At 41.7% G+C, this 19,253-nt stretch overlaps 1 protein-coding gene across 2 annotated transcripts in view; it reads right to left on the bottom strand.

Annotated features, from left to right (window-relative positions):
• Positions 1 to 19,253, bottom strand: part of ARID1A (AT-rich interaction domain 1A) — a 68,288-nt gene that overhangs the window by 36,965 nt on the left and 12,070 nt on the right. For both annotated transcript variants that reach the window (XM_054571790.1, XM_054571791.1), the window contains exons 2-4: positions 6,162 to 6,374; positions 3,704 to 4,156; positions 2,514 to 2,630 (exon numbers count right to left, since the gene is read on the bottom strand). In XM_054571790.1, the coding sequence (XP_054427765.1) occupies positions 2,514 to 2,630; positions 3,704 to 4,156; positions 6,162 to 6,374 (783 nt within the window). The remainder of the gene's footprint in view (positions 1 to 2,513; positions 2,631 to 3,703; positions 4,157 to 6,161; positions 6,375 to 19,253) is intronic.

The following is a 19,253-nucleotide window of genomic DNA, read 5'->3' as shown; positions in this document are numbered from 1 at the left end:
GGTTTGGCATTAATAACTGAGCAAAAGCTCCTCAAAAGTTTAATTTTTGCAATAATCAGGACCCAAAACCATACTGAGTCTTTAAATCAAGAGTCACAATCATATTGCCTTTGGGGCTAAGCAGTACGGTGAATAAGTAAAGAGGGTGATGTGGAACTGGAGGGGCTGTCCCTCTAGTCAGCCTAGCATTTTCTACGGAGCCAAACATAAACAGGTGTTTGAGTAAAGGAATACACTGGCAAACTTTCAGGATCCCTCAACACAGCTGCCTAAGAAAGGCGAGGCCCTTTGCAGGGAATCCCGACTTCTCCTTTCCTCAGATGTGACTGTTTCCCAGCCTGGCTTGGCAAATCTGGCATCAAACCAAAATTTAAAAGAAAAAACTACCCTTTCCCTCTTGGTCCAAGTAGCAGAGGAATAAAAAGCAATTCAACAAACAAGATGCCAATAAACCCAGCCAGCTCACCTCCCACATGGAGCTTCTACCACAGAGCAAATGACCCATTTGGATGAATCTATAGAAGCCTGAATTTGGGAATGTTCCTTGTGATTGGCTGCCCAGGAACAATCTTCCCTTGGGCCCATGAAGCTGCCAGCACCTTCATTTCAGCAGGTCAAATCAGAAGCTTTTAGTCTCAATAGTACAAAGGCTCTCAACCCTTAGAAAACATGCAATGGGTTTGTATGCTAGGTTCCTCAGGACTAAAAATTGATACCAACTACAGCTCTGTTAAAAGGTTATTAGGAGCAAGCAGAAACTTTTTGATGGGGAGCAACTTACAGCACTGACAGAATCCACCAATTTGGGTTTTTGCCACAATAGCACCTCACCTAGATTTAGCCACAGACGATAGATGATGAGGGAGTGGTTACACATGTCTCACTAAATCAGGCTGGAAAGCACATTGCAGTGAAGTTCAGAATGCAGAAAAGAATTGCAACAGACATTAATGAGAAAGGAACAAAGGGAGATTGCCTTATTCAGACACTTCCTCCCTCAAATCCTCAGTTGAGACAAGTCAACAGTCTCAAAAGTACAATCTGACAATGGCTCTTCATCCTGACCTCAGAAGCCAGAATGACAGGTGCTAAGGGAATCCAAAGACATTGTTGTACTAAGGTTATGGCTCAGAGATGTTCAGGGAAAACCAGGGGAGGCTTCATGATGAAGAGTGTTCCTGCCTCCTACCTATTCCTTAAAGATCCAGAAATCATTTCTTCCCAAGTCAAAATAACCAAAGAGATAGGCTTCGATTTTAAGTAGAATCGAAATTTCTAAAGACTATTATTGTCTGGGCATGTGTGGCTAAATTTCCATTTCCTATCTGGAACAGGATTTGTAATGGAAGGGTTTGCTACCTACTGTCTTACTAGATTTCAGCAGCCCATTTCACTCCTGAGATTAACTTTCAATATTTTAGCACTTGCTTGCATGTAGTAGCAGAGCTAAGGCTAAGGGTAAATGTTCCCAGAACCAGCCTACTATTAAGTGATTGGTGCAAACTGCCTTTCAGGTATCAAGTACAATCCCTATGCCCTCTGGGATGATAACAGCTGACATTTATGGAATGCCAACAACTGTATCGGCACTCTATATTAATCTTTTTAATATTAATAACCACCCCCATGAACTGGGTACTTTTATCATTTTTAATAAGTTTTTAAAATTGATTTTAGAGAAGTGGGAGAGAAACAACAATTTGTTGTTCTACTTACTTATGCATTTGTTGGCTGTTTCTTGTACGTGCCCTGACCAGAAATTGAACCCGCAGCTTGACGTATTGGGATGATGCTCTAACCAACTGAGCTTGGGCTTGAACTGGGTACTTTTATATTCACTTCACAGATGTGAAAGCTTAGGCATGGACAGGTTAAGTGACTTGCTCAAGGCTACAAAGTTAGCAGCAGAGTCAAAATGCAGATCCAGGAACTCTGGTTCTAGAGCCCACGCTCTTAACCAGCAGACTATACTGCCCTTCTCAGGATACAGTCAGTCCATTCCATAAACACTAATTAAGCATCTGGACAACAAACATTCTACTAGACAAAAGCACCTATTCATACAAAACACCAACCAGAAAAACTACTTTTATTCTGCTCAGGCTCGATGTGACAATCCATGCTGAATGCACCACAAATCCTACCTCTCAGCTAAGCGCTACAACAAAAACCTAAAAAACTGAGAGTTCTCTAAACTTTGATGGAGAGCAGAGAGTGCTTCCAACATCTCCATTTCCTCTGTCTCCTACATGGTCTATGCCTAAGAGGCCATGATTTAAAAACAAAAAGAAACTTCTAAACAGAGATGACAAATCTATTTTCAGGCAGAGTCAAAACAGATAGTTTACAAAGTCAATCCATAAATTCCTATTCAGAATTTTGCACCTGAAATCAAGAAACAGCTCATTGTTCACATAGCTTAATAACATCAAAACATCCAACCAGGAATGGGTTTTCTTTGCTTTTCTCTCTGCCCCCTATCATCTTTTAGAGAGGGTGGCAGGCATACTCACAGGCAAGCTCGAGGGTCTTGACTGAAGACTCAGGTTCATATCTTCTTGCCCTCCCTTACTAGAGGTCATTGAGGGGGTTGAGGATGCCTGAGACCCAAATGAATCTTGAGATAACTCCTAAAACAAGAAAAACAAAAGCTGTGAAGGTCTGGCATTGACAAACCAGGCAAGCTTGCTTCCTGGGGAAAGGGCTATGGGACTTTCATACAGGGGAAGCTAGGTGTGAAAGACTGCCCAACTGTACACACGATGTCATCTGAAGGCAGAAAAATACAAACTGTGGCTCTCTAGACAAGAATGTCAGCAGTGGGTATAAGAGTCTTTCTGATGGCACTATTGACCATTTATCATCGCCCACAGAGAGGTGTTCCCTGAGGTTAAATTCTAAAATATGGCTAACTACAAGTTAAACCTAGCAAGGAATGAGGCCAATTAATTTATTAAAAAACAACAAAAATACCTCATATTAGGAACCTCTGCTTTAAACTGACTACCTTGTCCTTCAAAGTCATCCCCTTGGGATGAGATATTTTTTTCAACAATGCACAAAATCTTTAGTGGATCTATCATCATTCTGTCATTTCTCCTCTTTTCACTCTTCAAAGAATAAAAGTCCAAGTTGTTATTTTTTGGCTTCATCATCTACCTTACTCACAGACATGGTAACAAATGAATTTTAGCTATTTCCAAAAACCAAATCTATCCTCAAAAAGTAAAAGGATTTGCCATCACTGAGAATATTCTGAAGAATGGGCTATCATCTCTGATGGCAATTTCATATGGGGGGGTCCAAAATCTTTTTGAGCAATAGAGGAATGGAATAGCAATTGGAATGGATGTACAGTATTGCCTCCCAAAGTTATTGTTTTAAAAAAAGACCAAACTTACTTGGATGCTCAAGTTCTAAATGCTAGTTTAAAAAAAAAAAATCAGTCCCATTATCTTCAATTTATTTGTCTATGTAACTTTCCACCGCCCCATTTCTTCGTCAGCAAGGAGAGGTAGAGATTTTTATGCAGTTAAGATTATGCCTTCATTAGTTCAATTAATCCAGTTAGCATGTTTATCCAAAGTTTAACCGGTTATTAAGTGCACTTTAGAGAACCAATTTGTATGGCAAAGTTCTCATGACACCAACCCCAAACTGTCTGTGGTCACACGTAAAGAAGGCCAAGAGACAGGCACCTTACCTGTGGTGGAGGGAAGCGCTGCTGGGAATAGGCGGTTTGCTGTGACTGCTGAGACTGGGGCTGAGGGTATGCAGCCTGCTGGGAGAGCGTTGAGGAAGCTGGCTGCTGAGGTTGCTGCTGCTGGTAGGGAGACTGTGCCTGTGGCTGTGAGTAGGGGGGCTGGCTCTGGGGATGCTGCTGGGTTGTAGACTGTTGGGAGGGGTATGGAGTTGGAGACTGCTGATGAGGAGGCTGGGTTGGCTGCTGGGAATATGGAGGCTGAGCAGACTGGAGCTGTGGAGGCTGAGACTGTGGCTGCTGCTGATATGAAGGCTGGGCATGAGGGGTCTGAGATGGCGGTTGCTGGGAGTAGGGTGGCTGCTGCTGCTGGGGGTGAGGACTTTGCTGGTTGTAATATGGAGTCTGGCCCTGCTGACCATACCCGCCGGGACCTTGTTGTCCATAAGGAGGAATCTGGAGGAAAAGGAAAAGATAAATTTTTAGCATTTAGACTCTTCTGAAAGAAGCTGAGATATTCTCTCAGAAGCTATGCTCTGAGAATGGGTATAGAAAGCAGGCAAGCCAAGCCTCACACTTAGAAGGCACAGAGTTTTTCTACCATTCCTGTCTAAACTGAGCCAAGAAGGATGGCCAAGCTGGATTACTAGTTGGTTTGTTTACAAGTGGATTGCATTCACCCACTGAAAATTTACACTATTTAATACTTGGGCTATTTACAAGAGTTCATGAGCAGCTGTTTTCACCAATGAGCCTACTCTTTTTATCCTAGCCTAGTCTGTTTTTGTAAGCACTAGGAATCTGTATCCTAGCCACAATGAATAGTCAACAGCAGCCTGGCTCGCCGACTGAAAACCTAGGGCTTAGCAATCCAGACAGTGTGCAAATCACTAGGCTACTCTGGTTCTCTTTTTCATTTAATCTTCAGTCAAAAAATATTAGAGAACCTACTTGGTTATTTGTGCTAGGAACCATTCTAGACACTAGGAATACCAAACACACATATGTACACCCCCAACGATAACTGTAAGTATCCCATTTTTTACATTTGAAGGCATATTTTGCTTTAAAGTTTTAGGAGTAAAGTTAGATTTTATACTCTGTCCTTCACCACTGTCAGTATGAATTTCACTCAAATGCTAGAAAAAGCTGTCAAAACAAAAATAACAATAAAAAATAATGGTGTGGATGACCAGACAAAAGAAGAAGAGAGAAATCTTAACATTTAAAGGGTATTGTTAGAGTCCTTACTGTTCAATCTTCCCTTTTGCTTCTCAACCTCCACCCCACCCCAAGTCCCTCCTCAACATTCACTGTGAAACATACAGCTGTATGCTGAAGAAATGTAAAGGGCTTCTTCCATCCCCAGGGCACATGTTATGAGCGCTTTTTGTGGTAGCAGTAGGTAAGGTGTTCAGACACTGCTTTTCTTTTCTCCCACCTCATTCAGAGATTACCATTCAGTGGGCACAAGTAGACCAGGTCAAAGAAGAAGACATATGTATAGTTTGTGGCCAAGGAGCAGTTTTCCTTCCAGCACATGTGGGATGGTGCCTTCAACATTGACCTTGTAAGCTGTACATTGTAACTAATAGCCAGTTGGCCTATGATTCTTTCAAGAGGTTTAGAAGCCAAATACATGTTCTTCTTCTACCAATACGGTAGTTTTTTATTTTTTTTACACTTGTGACACCATGAATTCATAGGGAATGGGTTCTAGCAGTTCATGCTCCTTTCCACTGGTTCTCACAAAGTGTGCTTCTCCTGGGTGGTACAGAATGGTGTTTCAGTTGAACCCAGGTACCTTTTTCTTTGGCTTCCTTCTTTTTCTGATCACTTTTCTTCACATGTTTCAGGAAGCTATCTCAGCTCCCAAGAGTGCTTAATATGCTCAATACATACATTAATTCTTTTGGCAAGAATCTTGCCCTTGTTTGTTTAAAACCATGCCCACTGCATGCTGGGTGACACTGTCCAGAGGTGTCCAACCTTTTGGCGTCTCTGGGCCACACTGGAAAAAGAGTTGTCTTGGGCCACACATTAAACACTAATGAAAACTGGTGAGCTAAAAAAAAGGTCCATGCATAATGTATGATTCTGTGTTGGGCCTCATTCATAGGCACCCTGGGCGGCAGGCTGGACACCTCTGGGACTCTTCCAGTTTTGCTATGGTAACATTAGTGGGACATTCCTTTTTAAACAGTGTCCATTCCTTTGATGTCTACAGTATCACCTTTCTTGTAGATTCCCATATATGTGGCCAAAGGAACAACTCCATATTTTCTAAGACACAGAGAACATATAGCAAATGCCTCTCTTCTTTTCCTTTGTGCTATCATTTTGATGAGATTACTGGAAGATGGCAGTTCCAGCCAAAAGGCCAAAGATATGTTCTGATTCTATTGCTCAAGACTAGATCCTGGACAGATTAAGGATTAAGGTAATAGGAGTCACCATCTACCTGCTGTGCATACGAGAGGCCGCCCATGGTACTCTGTGCCCGGCTCTGCATGGTCATTGGGTACCGCTGTGGGGCCTGGGACCCATATGGCTGCCCTGGGTACCCATGCCCTTGCTGCGGTCCTGATGGAGGTCCCTGTTGTTGCGAGTATGGGTTAGTTCCACCATATGGCTGAGGTCTCATCTTGCCCATCTGATCCATTGGACTGGATGGCTACAAAATAAAGAACATTTCATTAACCTGGAACTTTCAGGCCTCTGGCCAATATGAACACATAACCAAACATATAGGTCTGTATGTATACCACACAGAAAAACAGTTACTATGAAAAAGTAATAGTACAGACCCATTAATCCCTTAGAACTTTGATTTATCATGCGTAAAATGAAAATACCACCACTCTGCAACAGTATCTTTCAAACTACACACTACTTTGTAGTATTATTTGAGATCCAAAGGAGAGACCAGGCGTAGAACAATGAATATAGATACTCTATGGTGTAAAAATCAAAGTCCCTGTAGCTGGGAGAGGATGGTGCTGCTATACTCTGCCATGATCTTATCTTGTTCAACACCAAAACTGATGCTTCAAAATACTGTGCTTGGGAATTCAAATATACAGGCATCTAGACGTTTCTATTCTTTAAATAGTGAAATCTTTTTTCCTTGCCTATCTATAGCCTATTTGCACTTTGGCACAAGCACTTAAATTCATGCTTTCTTCCAAATGGGTAACATGGCTAAGTTACAACTGTTAAGGGAATTGCAACTTTGAGTTTATAGCCTTGTGCATTTCACCCAAAAAGTTCATCTCCTTTAATATTCTAGAATTCAAGGGTATGAGAAGGATAGAATTTTTGTCTCTTCAAAGAACAAGACACAGAGGTACAGCATAGCACAAATAATAAAAGCTCAAAAGTTCAACTAACAGGTATTTGGCTACAGTTTCTTTTCAGCTCTTTGTGGAGCAACAGGTTCAATCAGCTCATTCAGTTTTTGACATTAACTTCAACCTATTGGAGCTAAATAGGATAGAGCCCCCAGAACACGTTTCCTTGCCAGAGATGCCGAACTATATCTACTAGTGGTGTGGAGGGGAGGGAAGAGTTTCCCTAAGCACACCTTACAAGTAGGTATACCAGGCTGGAGAGTAAGCCTGGACCTAACATAAAACTTGAAAACTGAATCTTAAATTGGGGGTGAGGATAGGTATTAATGTTCTGGGCTTGGATATCATTAACTCTCAAGGAGTCCAGTGGTTCTCAAATTTTAGCATGCATCATAAGCACCTGAAGGGCTTGTTAAACCACAGATTGCCAAGACCCACCTCCAGAGTCTCTAATTTTGTAGGTTCATGTTGGGCCTAGCATGGGTACTTCTAACAGTTGCCTGGTGATGTTGATGCTACTGGTCCAGGGACCACACTTCGAGAACCATGGGTCTAGATTATAGGTAGGGTCCCTTCTAACTGTATTATTTTATAATTAATAAATAATGTAAGGGTAGAAGACCTTAAAAAATAAAAATCCCTCCAAAATAAGAGATCATTCAAACAACTGGTTCTTTGAACATGTCTTGTGGGGGTGGGGGCAGAATACTACTTAAATGTTTTGTAATAGAGGAAGTCAAGCTGTCATGAGGAAAACGAGTAAGACAAAACACCACAGGACTATTCTTCTAAATACCAAGAGGAAAAAAGTAGAAGCCAAGTCTCTTAGGTTGAAGCTGAAATCTCAGCTAAAAAGGTAGCAGTGATGATAGGAGTACCCTCACCTAAACTACAATCATAGAAAAACCCAGTTCCAAATCATTACTACATATCAATATTAAAGTGCTGTTTCCAACATAACTAAAACAACTTTTGCCAATTACTGCCTCTGTAGCAGAAGCTACAATAATATTCACAATCATAATTTTGGAGCTCCATGGGTTCTTTTGGGACTGTTAAGGAAGTTCAGATTTAACTACAACTGGGCTGGTAAGTAATGAATAGCATGTGGTCTTCCCCACATACACCTGGAACCAAAACATCACCATTCTCTCCTGTACAGAGCCCAGGGGGCTTACACGGGCCACCTCATGCCACACATAACGAGGAGATCTTCATCTCATCCCAGACTGCAGCTGCTGTCCATGTGGCCCCCAGGTGAAGAGGCTACATTTACTGAACAGAGACAAGCCCACTATGGGTATCTCTGTCAGTCCCAATCTCCCCACACCACTTGAGGGGCAGCTGTTACCATGGTTACCACAGAGTTTCTGGAACAGTAGCTACTAACCACACAAATGCCTGGGCCTCTCCCTAGAGATTTCCAATTTACTGGGTCTGGAAGGGCTTGGGCTCCCCTCATCCTTTAAGATCCTTGGATGACTGTATACTAGCTGAGAACAAGTGATCTAGAGAAACACTTAATAAAATTTTCTATGATGTGTGATTATTAAGTACTTGAAATATAGCTAGTGTGATTGAAGAACTGAGTTATTTTTATTTACTTTTAATTGAATTGAAATAACTACATGTAGCTAGTGGCTATCATACTGGACCACACAGTTCTAGAGCAATGCTCTCAAATAATTTTCTTCTCTCCTTACTCTACAGCTCCAAACTTCCTACAGATTATCCTACCTACTACATTCTATACAGCATCACATAGGAAGAACAAAGTGTAATAAATCAGTAGACATGGGTTCAAATCCTAGATGAAAAACATATCAGTTTTGCATACAAAATACATATAATACATTTCACACAATGACTGGTATTTAAATGTCCAATAAACAGTACTTATTATTAATAAAGATAAATAGCACACTTCTGGCCCGACTCCAAAGCCCACCATAGCATGCCCCAGTTCTACACGTTTTCAGTTTTACACAAGTCCCCCACATATGGAGCATATGTAGCTCTATGCAATGGTACCCTCCTGCCCTGCCCTCCTGCCCACAATGGCTTCCACTAGCAAAAACCTAACCCTTCAACATGAAGCCACTTCGTACTTCTTCAGCACACTCTGATCTCTCACATTTCCAAATGTCCTATTGCAAATTCAGTCAGAATGATAAAGTTTATCACTTAGTTGTCCAGCTAACTGACTGAATCTCTCAAGAATCAGTTCTAGGAAGACAGAGATCAGGTCTTGTATTTCAAAGATCCCAAATGCAGAGCTAGGGCTTAGTAACTTCAATGTGCTACGCTGCCCTACTGTAAGAAGAGGGTAGGGGATACCATGGAGAAAAAGCCCAGATCAAATCATCTAGCCACAGGACCAGGGGCACACCCTAAATCAGGTTATGACTTTGAGGGCAGGAAAAAAATAGTGAATAGCACTGAAAGAGAGGCGGGTGGAATAAACAATCAACAGAGAACAAGCACACTTTTGAGAAGAATCTTATGTGCCATCTTATACAAGAGAGGTCTTCAAACTATACAGGCATCCCCCAAGAGACTGCTTAAAAACAAAAGACTCAAGGCAAGTTACCTTGTCTTCTCACAGCAGGAGGGCTGTACTCTTGTTAGAGGACAGCTACTTACATGGGGGATAGTTAATAGAGTTCAAGGATTCTTCCATCAACTTTAGGAAATCTTTGCAGACCAAAAATAAACACAATTCAAAGACGTTCTTATTCTAAAAATAAAATTAAGACATTTCCCTTTGGCCCTGGCAGGGTAGCTCTGTTGGTTATAGCATCATCCAGATGCCCCGAGGTTGTGGGTTCAATCTCCAGTCAATGCATATACAAGAATCAATCAATGAACACATCAATAAGTGGAACACCAAGTTGAAGTTTCCATCTGTCTCGGGAGGGGAAAGAAAGACAGACATTTCCCTTTCCTAGACATCAGACTTCGGACCCCCTCCCTTCATCAAAAGATTATAATCAACAGAATATGCAATTTAGCAAACAAAAATATATTCAGCTCCAACAATCAGATTACTCTGTTCTCATGTTAAAGTTAAATACCTGCTCATATCAGAAGGGGAGGTGGTCAGGGACCTAACTCACACTTCTGACATTTGAAACCATTGTGAAAGATTTGTGATTTGAAGTTATAGATGAAATGCCATCTTCCAATCTCTCAAAACAGAGATGGAGCCTAAAATCTTCACTGATCAGTTTATTTGAAAGTAGCCATTTCAGGCCAGAAAAATCCCTGCCACACACAAGAAAGAAAAGCCAATGTCAGCACTCTGCAGGCACCAAGGAAAAGGCAATGGATGGGAAACACCAAACCCTGGCTGCACTCTGGGCAAGAGATTCCTCTCTGGGAAAGACAGAGAGGAAATCCTTTCAATGGGAAACCACAGGCGTAGATTACTGTGATTACACTTCAAAAGCAAAGGCTCTGCCATAAAGACACATAATTGAGAGAAAAATGCTGCCCCCTTGATCAGGGAAGTCAGGCCCCCTGTTATATACCCTCCTACATTCATAAAAAATAAAAATAAAAAAGGGGGAAAGAGCCATAAGAACCTCCCCACCTCCATCCACCACTTATCTCTTTCCAGATCACTGGCTGTGTTACAAACTGGCTGCCAAATGAAATTCATCAAAAGATGCAGTTTAGGGGCATCAAAGGCACGGATGCCTAGCAGGCCAGTCCCTCTGAATATATTCAGAACAGCTTGCAGACTAACCACTTGCAAAAAAGAGTTCCTATGTTCCAAGCAAATGGAATTACAAGCCCCTCCAGACCAGTGAGCTAATGGAATCTCTTACAACTTCTTATTGCACCAACGAAAGCCATAATGACCCTAAGGAGTTGCTGAGATATAACAAAGACTTCAAGTTCTCCAACCTCTGACCACGACTAAAAAGTAAGCCACAAAAATAGGGCCAGAAACTTTTCCAAGCAAAAAGCTACTGCATCAGGGAAAGTGAAACTTCTTAATTTTCTTGAAATAAAAGTCCAACTGAGGAAAGCTCTAGGCCCCTGTCCCAATCCAAAAATGCAGCAAGGAAGTGACCGGGCAGCAACCCTGAAGAATCTGATTTGGACTGGCAAGAATGCAGCACAGAAGAATGGGCCAGGACTGCCAAAAGGTGTCCCTCCATCAGAAAGAAGTCCTGACTACCACTTGCTCTTGCCCTCCTAAATGCCAACTAGCTAGGGCCTGTATAAACTTAATCTTGATTAGAGAGCCCTAATCTTGGATTTTGGACAGTTACATATTACTTCTTACTCCTTGAGCTTTCAATTTATTCCTGGCCAGATTTGTTGTATGACTTTTAATAATAACAATTAAAAAAGCATCCCTGGCTCTTTAATCGAAAGAACCCCCTAATTGATTCCCACAGTAATTAACCTGCATTTTACCTCAGAGAGCGGTAGTTAAGGAAGTCGGCACTGCTATTTATAACTCATCTCAAATTGAGGGCAGACTGCCTAAAATCTAACACATCCCAGCTGTACTCCTGTTTGAACTGGGGCCAAGGGAATTTTTTAAAGCAATCTTGGCACCGAATGAATGACACCAACAGTATGAGAGCACGAGCGGTTGTGTTGTGGTGACGTAGCACTGGAGGTGGAATGGGAGGGGGCCAGTGTACTGTGATCCCTCTTGTGAACGCCTGCTGCTTGCCGAGTCCCAGTACAGTAAGCTGGGAACCGCCCACTGAGAGCCAAACACAGGAAAAGCCTTTTCCTGTGGAACGCCTCGAAGTGAGAAACACATGGCTAATCTGCATAAACGCGAAGCCACACCGCCCCTGCCAGGAAGGTTAGTGCTCGTAATCTCTGGCCATGAAGCTGGCTGCCTGGGAGGACTTGGACTGGCGCCTGATAACCCAGAAAGAGCCGAGAGAACAGATGGGTAAGGACCCCGGCAGAAAACAGCCCCGGGTCACGTGACTCGCCACATGGCCCCGCCAGCACAAACTATTGTCTGGCTGTGGAGCTCCCATACAAAGGCACCCGGCCTGAGCTTCCTGTGATTACTGGGACAGGCGGCAGCTGTTGATCCAGTTCCCGTATTGGGCCCTCCTCTGTTGGGGAGCATTCCAAACAGGAACAAATAGGAAAAAGTTAAGGCCTCACCTAACTAAGGTGCTAGCTCATCAGGGCTCCAATCAAATCTTTGGCCGTACAGAGCACACTGCCATAAAAGAACATCCTTTGTACCTTGATACTCATGAGTTGACCAGTGTATATCATTTTAATTGTACCCACTCCCGACCCCGCCTGAGATCTGTAGCCAGTACCCCCTCCTCCTGTCTTTTCTCACTCCTCCAGTACTTCATGACCTTTAAGATGGGTCAAGGACTCCTACCCCAATTGAGGAGAAACTGCCCAGGAACCTGCTTGTTTAATTCTATCCCCAGACCCAGCCTCCTAAACTAAGACGACTCCCTTCTTGTTGTTTTCCATTTATTTTAAAGTCATGTTTCCCCGTCTAGGACAAAAAAAGAGGTTCCTTACCTCCCATTTGGGCTCAATAGAGACATTATTAAAGATTTCTTGAAGTTATACTGATGATATTAAAGTAATCTCATCAGATTATGACAACACCTGACCCAGGAAATCAAACCCACTCAGCCTATGATCTTTATCATTCATAACAGGAGAATCACACCCCAGTTTTCTACTTCACAGGGGATGGAAAACAGTTCTTTCATTCTAGTTCTAGTTCATTCCAGTTCTGCCTATGGTGAGAAAGAAATTATCAACAACTGGCAACTACCACATCAAAGAGACAGATAAAAATGCTTCCAAAGTTCCATAAGTGTTCAATTTGAGTATAAATAAAATATCCAAAATCAGAGAAAAATTCTAGCTATCCCATTCTGCTTACAGAAATGATTCTACATCAAAGCACATTCCCTTTATAGACCTAAGAGCCAATTTCAAAGACATCACCCACAGCGCCTGCCTGACCAAACTCCTTAAGGAGGGGAATGCAACCAGACAGACATCAGACTTGGGACCTTCCAACCCCGACTCTGTCTCTGAAGTGATAGAGAACAAAACAAGAATCCTAGCTCCCTCCCAGGCTTAGAGGTAGGCTACTATGCTCCATCCTTCCAGACCAGAAGATCTGAGAACACTCACCAAGGGTAGAAAAGAGAAACCAAAGAGGGAAGAGTCACTGAATCATCTAGCAAAACTCAGATTATGAGAGCCAACAGTAATAACCATCTCACAGCTGTCCACCCAAAAGAGGCATGCAAGAAAACCACAACCAGGTGGCAAGTATTTTATTTTTTTTCTTTGGTTCCAGAAAAATCCTTCAAATAAAGCAGCTGGAGTACCAAACTAATGAATTCCTCGACAAGTGAGAGAAGCCCTTCTCCTCTTCCAGAACACTTTCATTAGCCACCTTTCAACAGAGAAAAATGCTCTTCCAAAAATGATACAGATAACTTTTTTGGAAGACCAAACTTAGCTACCCAATCTCTCCCAATTTCCAAAAAATTACAAAAGACTCTAAGGAATCACACAACCCAAGAAAGAATTCCTCTTTAGGTACTGCTTAAAACCCAGGGTTATAAAAAAAATGATGATTAAACAGGAACCAAAATACCATTTGCCATAAACATCCTCTTCTTTACGATTTAAAAATTTTTTCTTTCATGTATTGATTTTAGAGAGATGAGGAAGGGGGGAGAGATATTCCACTTACTTATGCATTCATTGGTTGTTTCCTGTTTGTGCCCAGACAGGGTATCAAATGGTGCAACCTTGGCACATGGCTACAACGCTCTAACCAACTTTTTAATCTCAAGAATAAGGCAACAGTACATTATGGTGAAAAGAGTACTAGATTGAGAGAATACCTGAGTTCCAATCCTAGTTCTCTGATCAACTCCCTGGGCAGGTAATTAAGCATGGCACTAACCAGGTTTTACCTTAACTTTCTCAGCTATGCAACTGAACCGTGCCCTCCAGATTTTAAATCAGCAGCCCCAGAATGTGGCCAGGAATCTGAGGCAATTCTTATGCCCAGTCTGAGAACATTTGGGTTACATGGCCTTCCCTCCAAAGCTCCTCCCATCTCCAGCACAGAGTGACTCTAGAATTCAGAGGCAAACAGTGATCTGTCTGAAGAGGGCAGTGCATGGCCAAGAGAAAAACCAGTAATGCACCTCAGAGTCCCAAATTCTCAGAAAAGTACTATTCACAGTCAACGAAAAGCTTTCCTAAATTCCTATACCCAGTCCCTGATTACCTTGTTCACCTGAGCTCATACCACTAACATATCATATGCTTTACTTATTTATTGTGGTCACTGTCTGTACCCTAGACTAGAATATAAGCTCCATGAAGTACAGATTGTGTGTAAAACAAAGTTTCCTACTTTAAAAGTAGGAAAGGAAAAGGGACTGTGGAAGAGAAAATACAATTCTAGAGGTCTTGCAAGTCCTAGCCCCTTTCATGCTGAGGAAATGCTTTGGTTCTCCACGGCCAGTCTTTAGGCAAAGGTTAAGAGCTCTGCCCCAGTAATGCTTTCAGCTTTTCTGTGCCTCAGTTTCCACATCAACAGAACAGTGATGATAACAGTAGCCCCTTCAGGGTTGAATGAGTTCAATACAATAAAACAAAACACTGTTTCCCCAATCCATCTGGACATGCTCAGGCCTCAGAACCTTTGTATTCACTGATCCCTCTACCTGCAATACTTCTTTCTCCCAGATTTTAGCATAGCTCACTCTTTCGTATGAAATATCACTTCAACTTGACATTCCTGGCTGAACCCATCTAAAATTTCAATCCTGCATCTTATACCTGGTCCCTGATAAACTTTTTCTCCTGAGCATGTATCACTAGTATACTATATGGTTTACTTATTTATCTTGTGTAATACCTATATCCTAGTCTAGAATAAAGCCCCAAAAGGTACGTATGTGTCTGTGTGTTTGCTTTATCCTTCAGCCCCCAAAATGTCAGCTATCATCATCTACACAAGTCCCAAATTTCTAGCACGAAAACCCAGAAACCACAACAGCTAAGATCTGGTCCCTCGAGATCAGAAACCCCAGAGTGGTACACTAGAGTTTAACTAGTGATCAAGTTAAGGTTATGCTTTTTAAAAAGAGAAAGCACAAGCTTTAACATTTCTTTGGGCAAGTCACTTCATCCCTTGGCACCAGAACCATCTGTAAAATGGGAATTTAAAAACTGTCTAACAAAGATATAAGGCAGTTCAAATGATAAGGATATGAAATACTTTTTACAGTACCAGTTTATAACAGACACTTCCCTCTCTCTACCCTCAATAGGAGAAAAAGAAGAATGGGATTGAAAGCAGTTTCAAAATACCTAAAAAACAAGAACACTGTGGGAGTGCAGGGGCAGGGCAGGGGAAAGCAACAGGGGAAAAGGTGGGACAATTTTAACTGAACAACAATAAAAATTAAAATCAATTAAAAAAAAACACACACACACAAGTTAGACATCAAAAGGGTTGACTAGTCCAATTCTCAAGCTCCACCTACTTTCAGTCTGTTCTCCCAACGGAATCTGTTGAATAGCTCCTTCTAAGAATCCTGACAGTAAACCCCAATAGTTTTCAACCAGGGCAATATTAACCCGAGAAGTGTTTGGAAATAATGTATGAAGGTACCTCCTTTGGTTATCATAGCAACTCTGTGGTACTACTGGCATTTATTACCTGGGAGCAGGATACCAAATGTCCTGCAATGCATCTCTACACAAAGAAGAGTCTCACTAAGAAACAATGGACTCTAGCCCATTAGAGTTCACTAGAGGTTAATGGACGCAAGACCAATCTCAGATGGGGGATTTCCTGTAACATTTGACCCTGGAACAGCTAAGGGAAAGAACTGACTGGTAACCATCCCAAGAACCTAGTAGTACAAAGCCACCCATTAGCCAGGGTAATCATAACTTTAAAAAATATTTGGAAGATAATTTATTGAAGGTTGTACTTCTCCAGAGCATTTTTTACAATTATAATTATATAGTTATTTGTGATTATTTATTTAAATCTTTCCCCACTACAGAGTATTCTGTTGGAAACAGGAATTATGAAGCCTATGTTCACAACACAGTGCCTGATACACTACAGAAGCTCAGTAAGTATTTATTGGATTACTGTAAGCAACTGGCATATGGTAGGCAGTCCTGGGTTTTTCAAAAAAGTTTTGCTTTAAGATTTCTTACACTGGCAAGTCCCAAGTACAGTATGTTTTTTTGTTTTGTTTTTTAAGATTTTATTTATTTGCTTTTAGAGAGAGGGGAAGGGAGGGAGAGAAACATCATTGGTGGGGGGGCGTGGCCTGCAACCCAGGCATATGTCCTGACTGGGAATCAAACCGGCAACCTTTAGGTTCTCAGGCCGGCTCTCAATCCACTGAACCACACCAGCCAGGGCCCCAGTATGGTATGTTTTAAATCAGACATTTCAGCAACAGGACTAGGCAATGAAGTGAGCTTTTAACAAGTTCTCGTCCTGGAAATTCTTGAGAAATGGGGAATATGACTCAAGTCTAGGAAATCTTGATGGTACGCAAGAAATATAGGTTTATATAGTGTATCTAGTACATGCTCAATAATCAAAAACTTTGTAAGGTACAGACCTTGTTACCACATGAAATGGTATGGGTTGACACCAGAGAAAGGTACTTCCTCCCACAAACCATCCTTTGGTGCTTCAACTAAGGAAAGGGCCTTAGTGTGGATGGACCACAAGCCCAACCGATTGAGGCAGTTTTTAATTACATTTTTTATGCCCTGTTTGTCATTTATGATTAAAAGATACGGTATGCTTAAGGAATAGATGTAGAGGCAAGGGTCAAGTAACCCAACAGAGCTTCACCCAGGAGGGTGGAATACCAACTTTTCAATAAACACAATACTTCTAAATCATACCTAGTTCTTCTAACCTAGTTTCTTAAATACTCCTCTCTTCCCTATTAAACTGCTTTGTAGATACTGCTCAAAAACAAACAAAAAAGAGTAGGCAAAAACTGCTCCTAAGCCACAAAACTTTAAGCCTCACTTGTTCTCTCTTTAAAGCTCTCATTCCCCCCATTTCTTTTATTTTACCTATAACTCCAAACTTGGACACATCTTGCGGGGGTTATATAAAAAGATCCTTAATGTCTCTAAGTGCACACAGTTCTACATCCTGCTCGTTTTTTCCTTCTACACCAAAAAAGGTTATCTGTGACACATCACTGAACTGTGGGAACTTGATTTACATGCAGTCAGGGATTCCATTTATCACACTTTGATTGTTATCAATCTAATCGTCCTGTCTTTTGATAAAGACACTAAGAAGCAGCAATACCACTGTTATCTCATTAATTCCTAGGGCTACCTTGGACCACTTTCCAAAAATGCCAATCTTTCACCTGGTCGCCCTAAGTCCACTCTGAACTGTAACAGGCACAATTACATAAGTTAAAGAATGGCCCAGAGCACAGCCAACCTTATTAAGATTGTAAGTGTCCCCAAATCCTCAGGCTTTTTTAACGTCAGCAATACGCTAAATGAAAAGCCAGAGTCCTGTAAAATTTTCCAGTTCTTTTCGAAGATCCAAAAGTAGTACATTGGTACCAATCTTCTCTACTCCATTATCCACACAAATGTGTACAGGAGACCCTGGCTTCATTATTTATACCAGACACACATGGGACCAGACCAAAGTTGCCAGCTGTCTCTCCTGAAGCTTATTTGTCTCTTTTCTTTATTTACTATCTCTGGCCAGTATAATCAAATTGGGATGGATTTGGCATGCTAACTTATGGAAATCTAGCTAAAACGTATCCCAACCCCCACTGCACCCCCACATCTGTTTTAGCTCATATTCTCTTTTGAGATTGCCTTATGCAAGGCACACAGAATTTCCCTTTGGTAAATGTGTCTGGGTAGGTGAACCCAGCTATCTTAATCTCATTTTATTTTAACCCAAAATACCATAATGAGACCACATATTGGTCACTTGAGGCTTTATGTAGAGGTTTTAAAGAAGCCAAGTCAGAGCTGAACTAGGAAAGCAGATTCCAATCACAGACTAGTAAGAAAAACAACAAAGTTACAAGTCTGTCCTGAACCAAAAGAACCCCTAAAATGGGAGGCTAAGGAATGGTCTCTGGACCAAAGACAAAGCAGAAAAAGAGAAGAGGTAGAGATCATAAGAAAACTCCTGTTTATTAGTTAAACAAAGGCACTTTCTGCCTCTAGTTAGCCATGCCATTCCAACAGAGAGAGGTAAGCAGATACTAGGAATCTTCACTGAATGACATTGATCTGAAAGTGGTAAAAAAATGTATCTACAGTCCTGAAATGAGACATAGTACCAGCATTGGTGTGGTAAAGTTTGAGGTCTCCACGTGCTTTGCATTCTGCTAACAGAGTTAAGACATCAAAGATGAGAATGAAAAAGGAAAAAATAAGAACAGGGAAAATAAAGCTACAAGTCAGAGAGATGATGAAGTGAGTTTAAAACACACACAGAACATAAGAACCCCTACTGGAGTATCTGTCTGTGCATACAAGTACTAGATCACAAATCTAATTGTCAGCATACTGCCTCCTAGAAGCTTCTGTCTTCATCATAGCCGGATCAGAGCGATCACAGCTTCACATCTCAGGCAGGAGCGTAAAGAGATCCGGTACTAGGAAACTTGTTTATAGTGAGAAGGATACTGAAACCACATCAGGTTTTCAGAAAACCCAGGTGAACCAGAACACTGGTTCTCCACTTGGTCTTTGCATTGTTAACGTTTACTACCTAACCATTTCTGTACCAGGCATAATCTTTTTTTTTCTTCTTTTATTGATTCTAGAGAGGGAGAAAGAGAGAAACATTGATCAGTTGTCTCTTGCATGCACCCCAACTTGGGGACCAAACCTGCAACTCAGGGAAGTACCCTGACTGGGAATCAAACTTGCAACCTTTTGGTTTGCAGGATGACACCCAAACAACTGAGCCACACCAGCCTGGGCAAGCACAATCCTTAATTAAGTTGTACAACTGGGAACAAGTCTTGGCTCAGATGTCCACTCCTCAGAGACCTCATATACATCAGACATGGACAAGTTGTCAGGAGTCTCATTAGAGAAACATCAACATGTGGGTGCCTCATGCTTGCCCCTACTGGGGAGCTGGCCCACAACCCAGGGATGTG

Source organism: Pteronotus mesoamericanus, unplaced genomic scaffold, assembly GCF_021234165.1.
Source record: "Pteronotus mesoamericanus isolate MK-2021 breed Mesoamerican mustached bat unplaced genomic scaffold, CSHL_Meso_final contig_221, whole genome shotgun sequence".
Taxonomy (NCBI): domain Eukaryota; kingdom Metazoa; phylum Chordata; class Mammalia; order Chiroptera; family Mormoopidae; genus Pteronotus; species Pteronotus mesoamericanus.
Note: the sequence above shows the minus strand (reverse complement) of the source record. Positions and strands in the feature narration are given on the sequence as shown.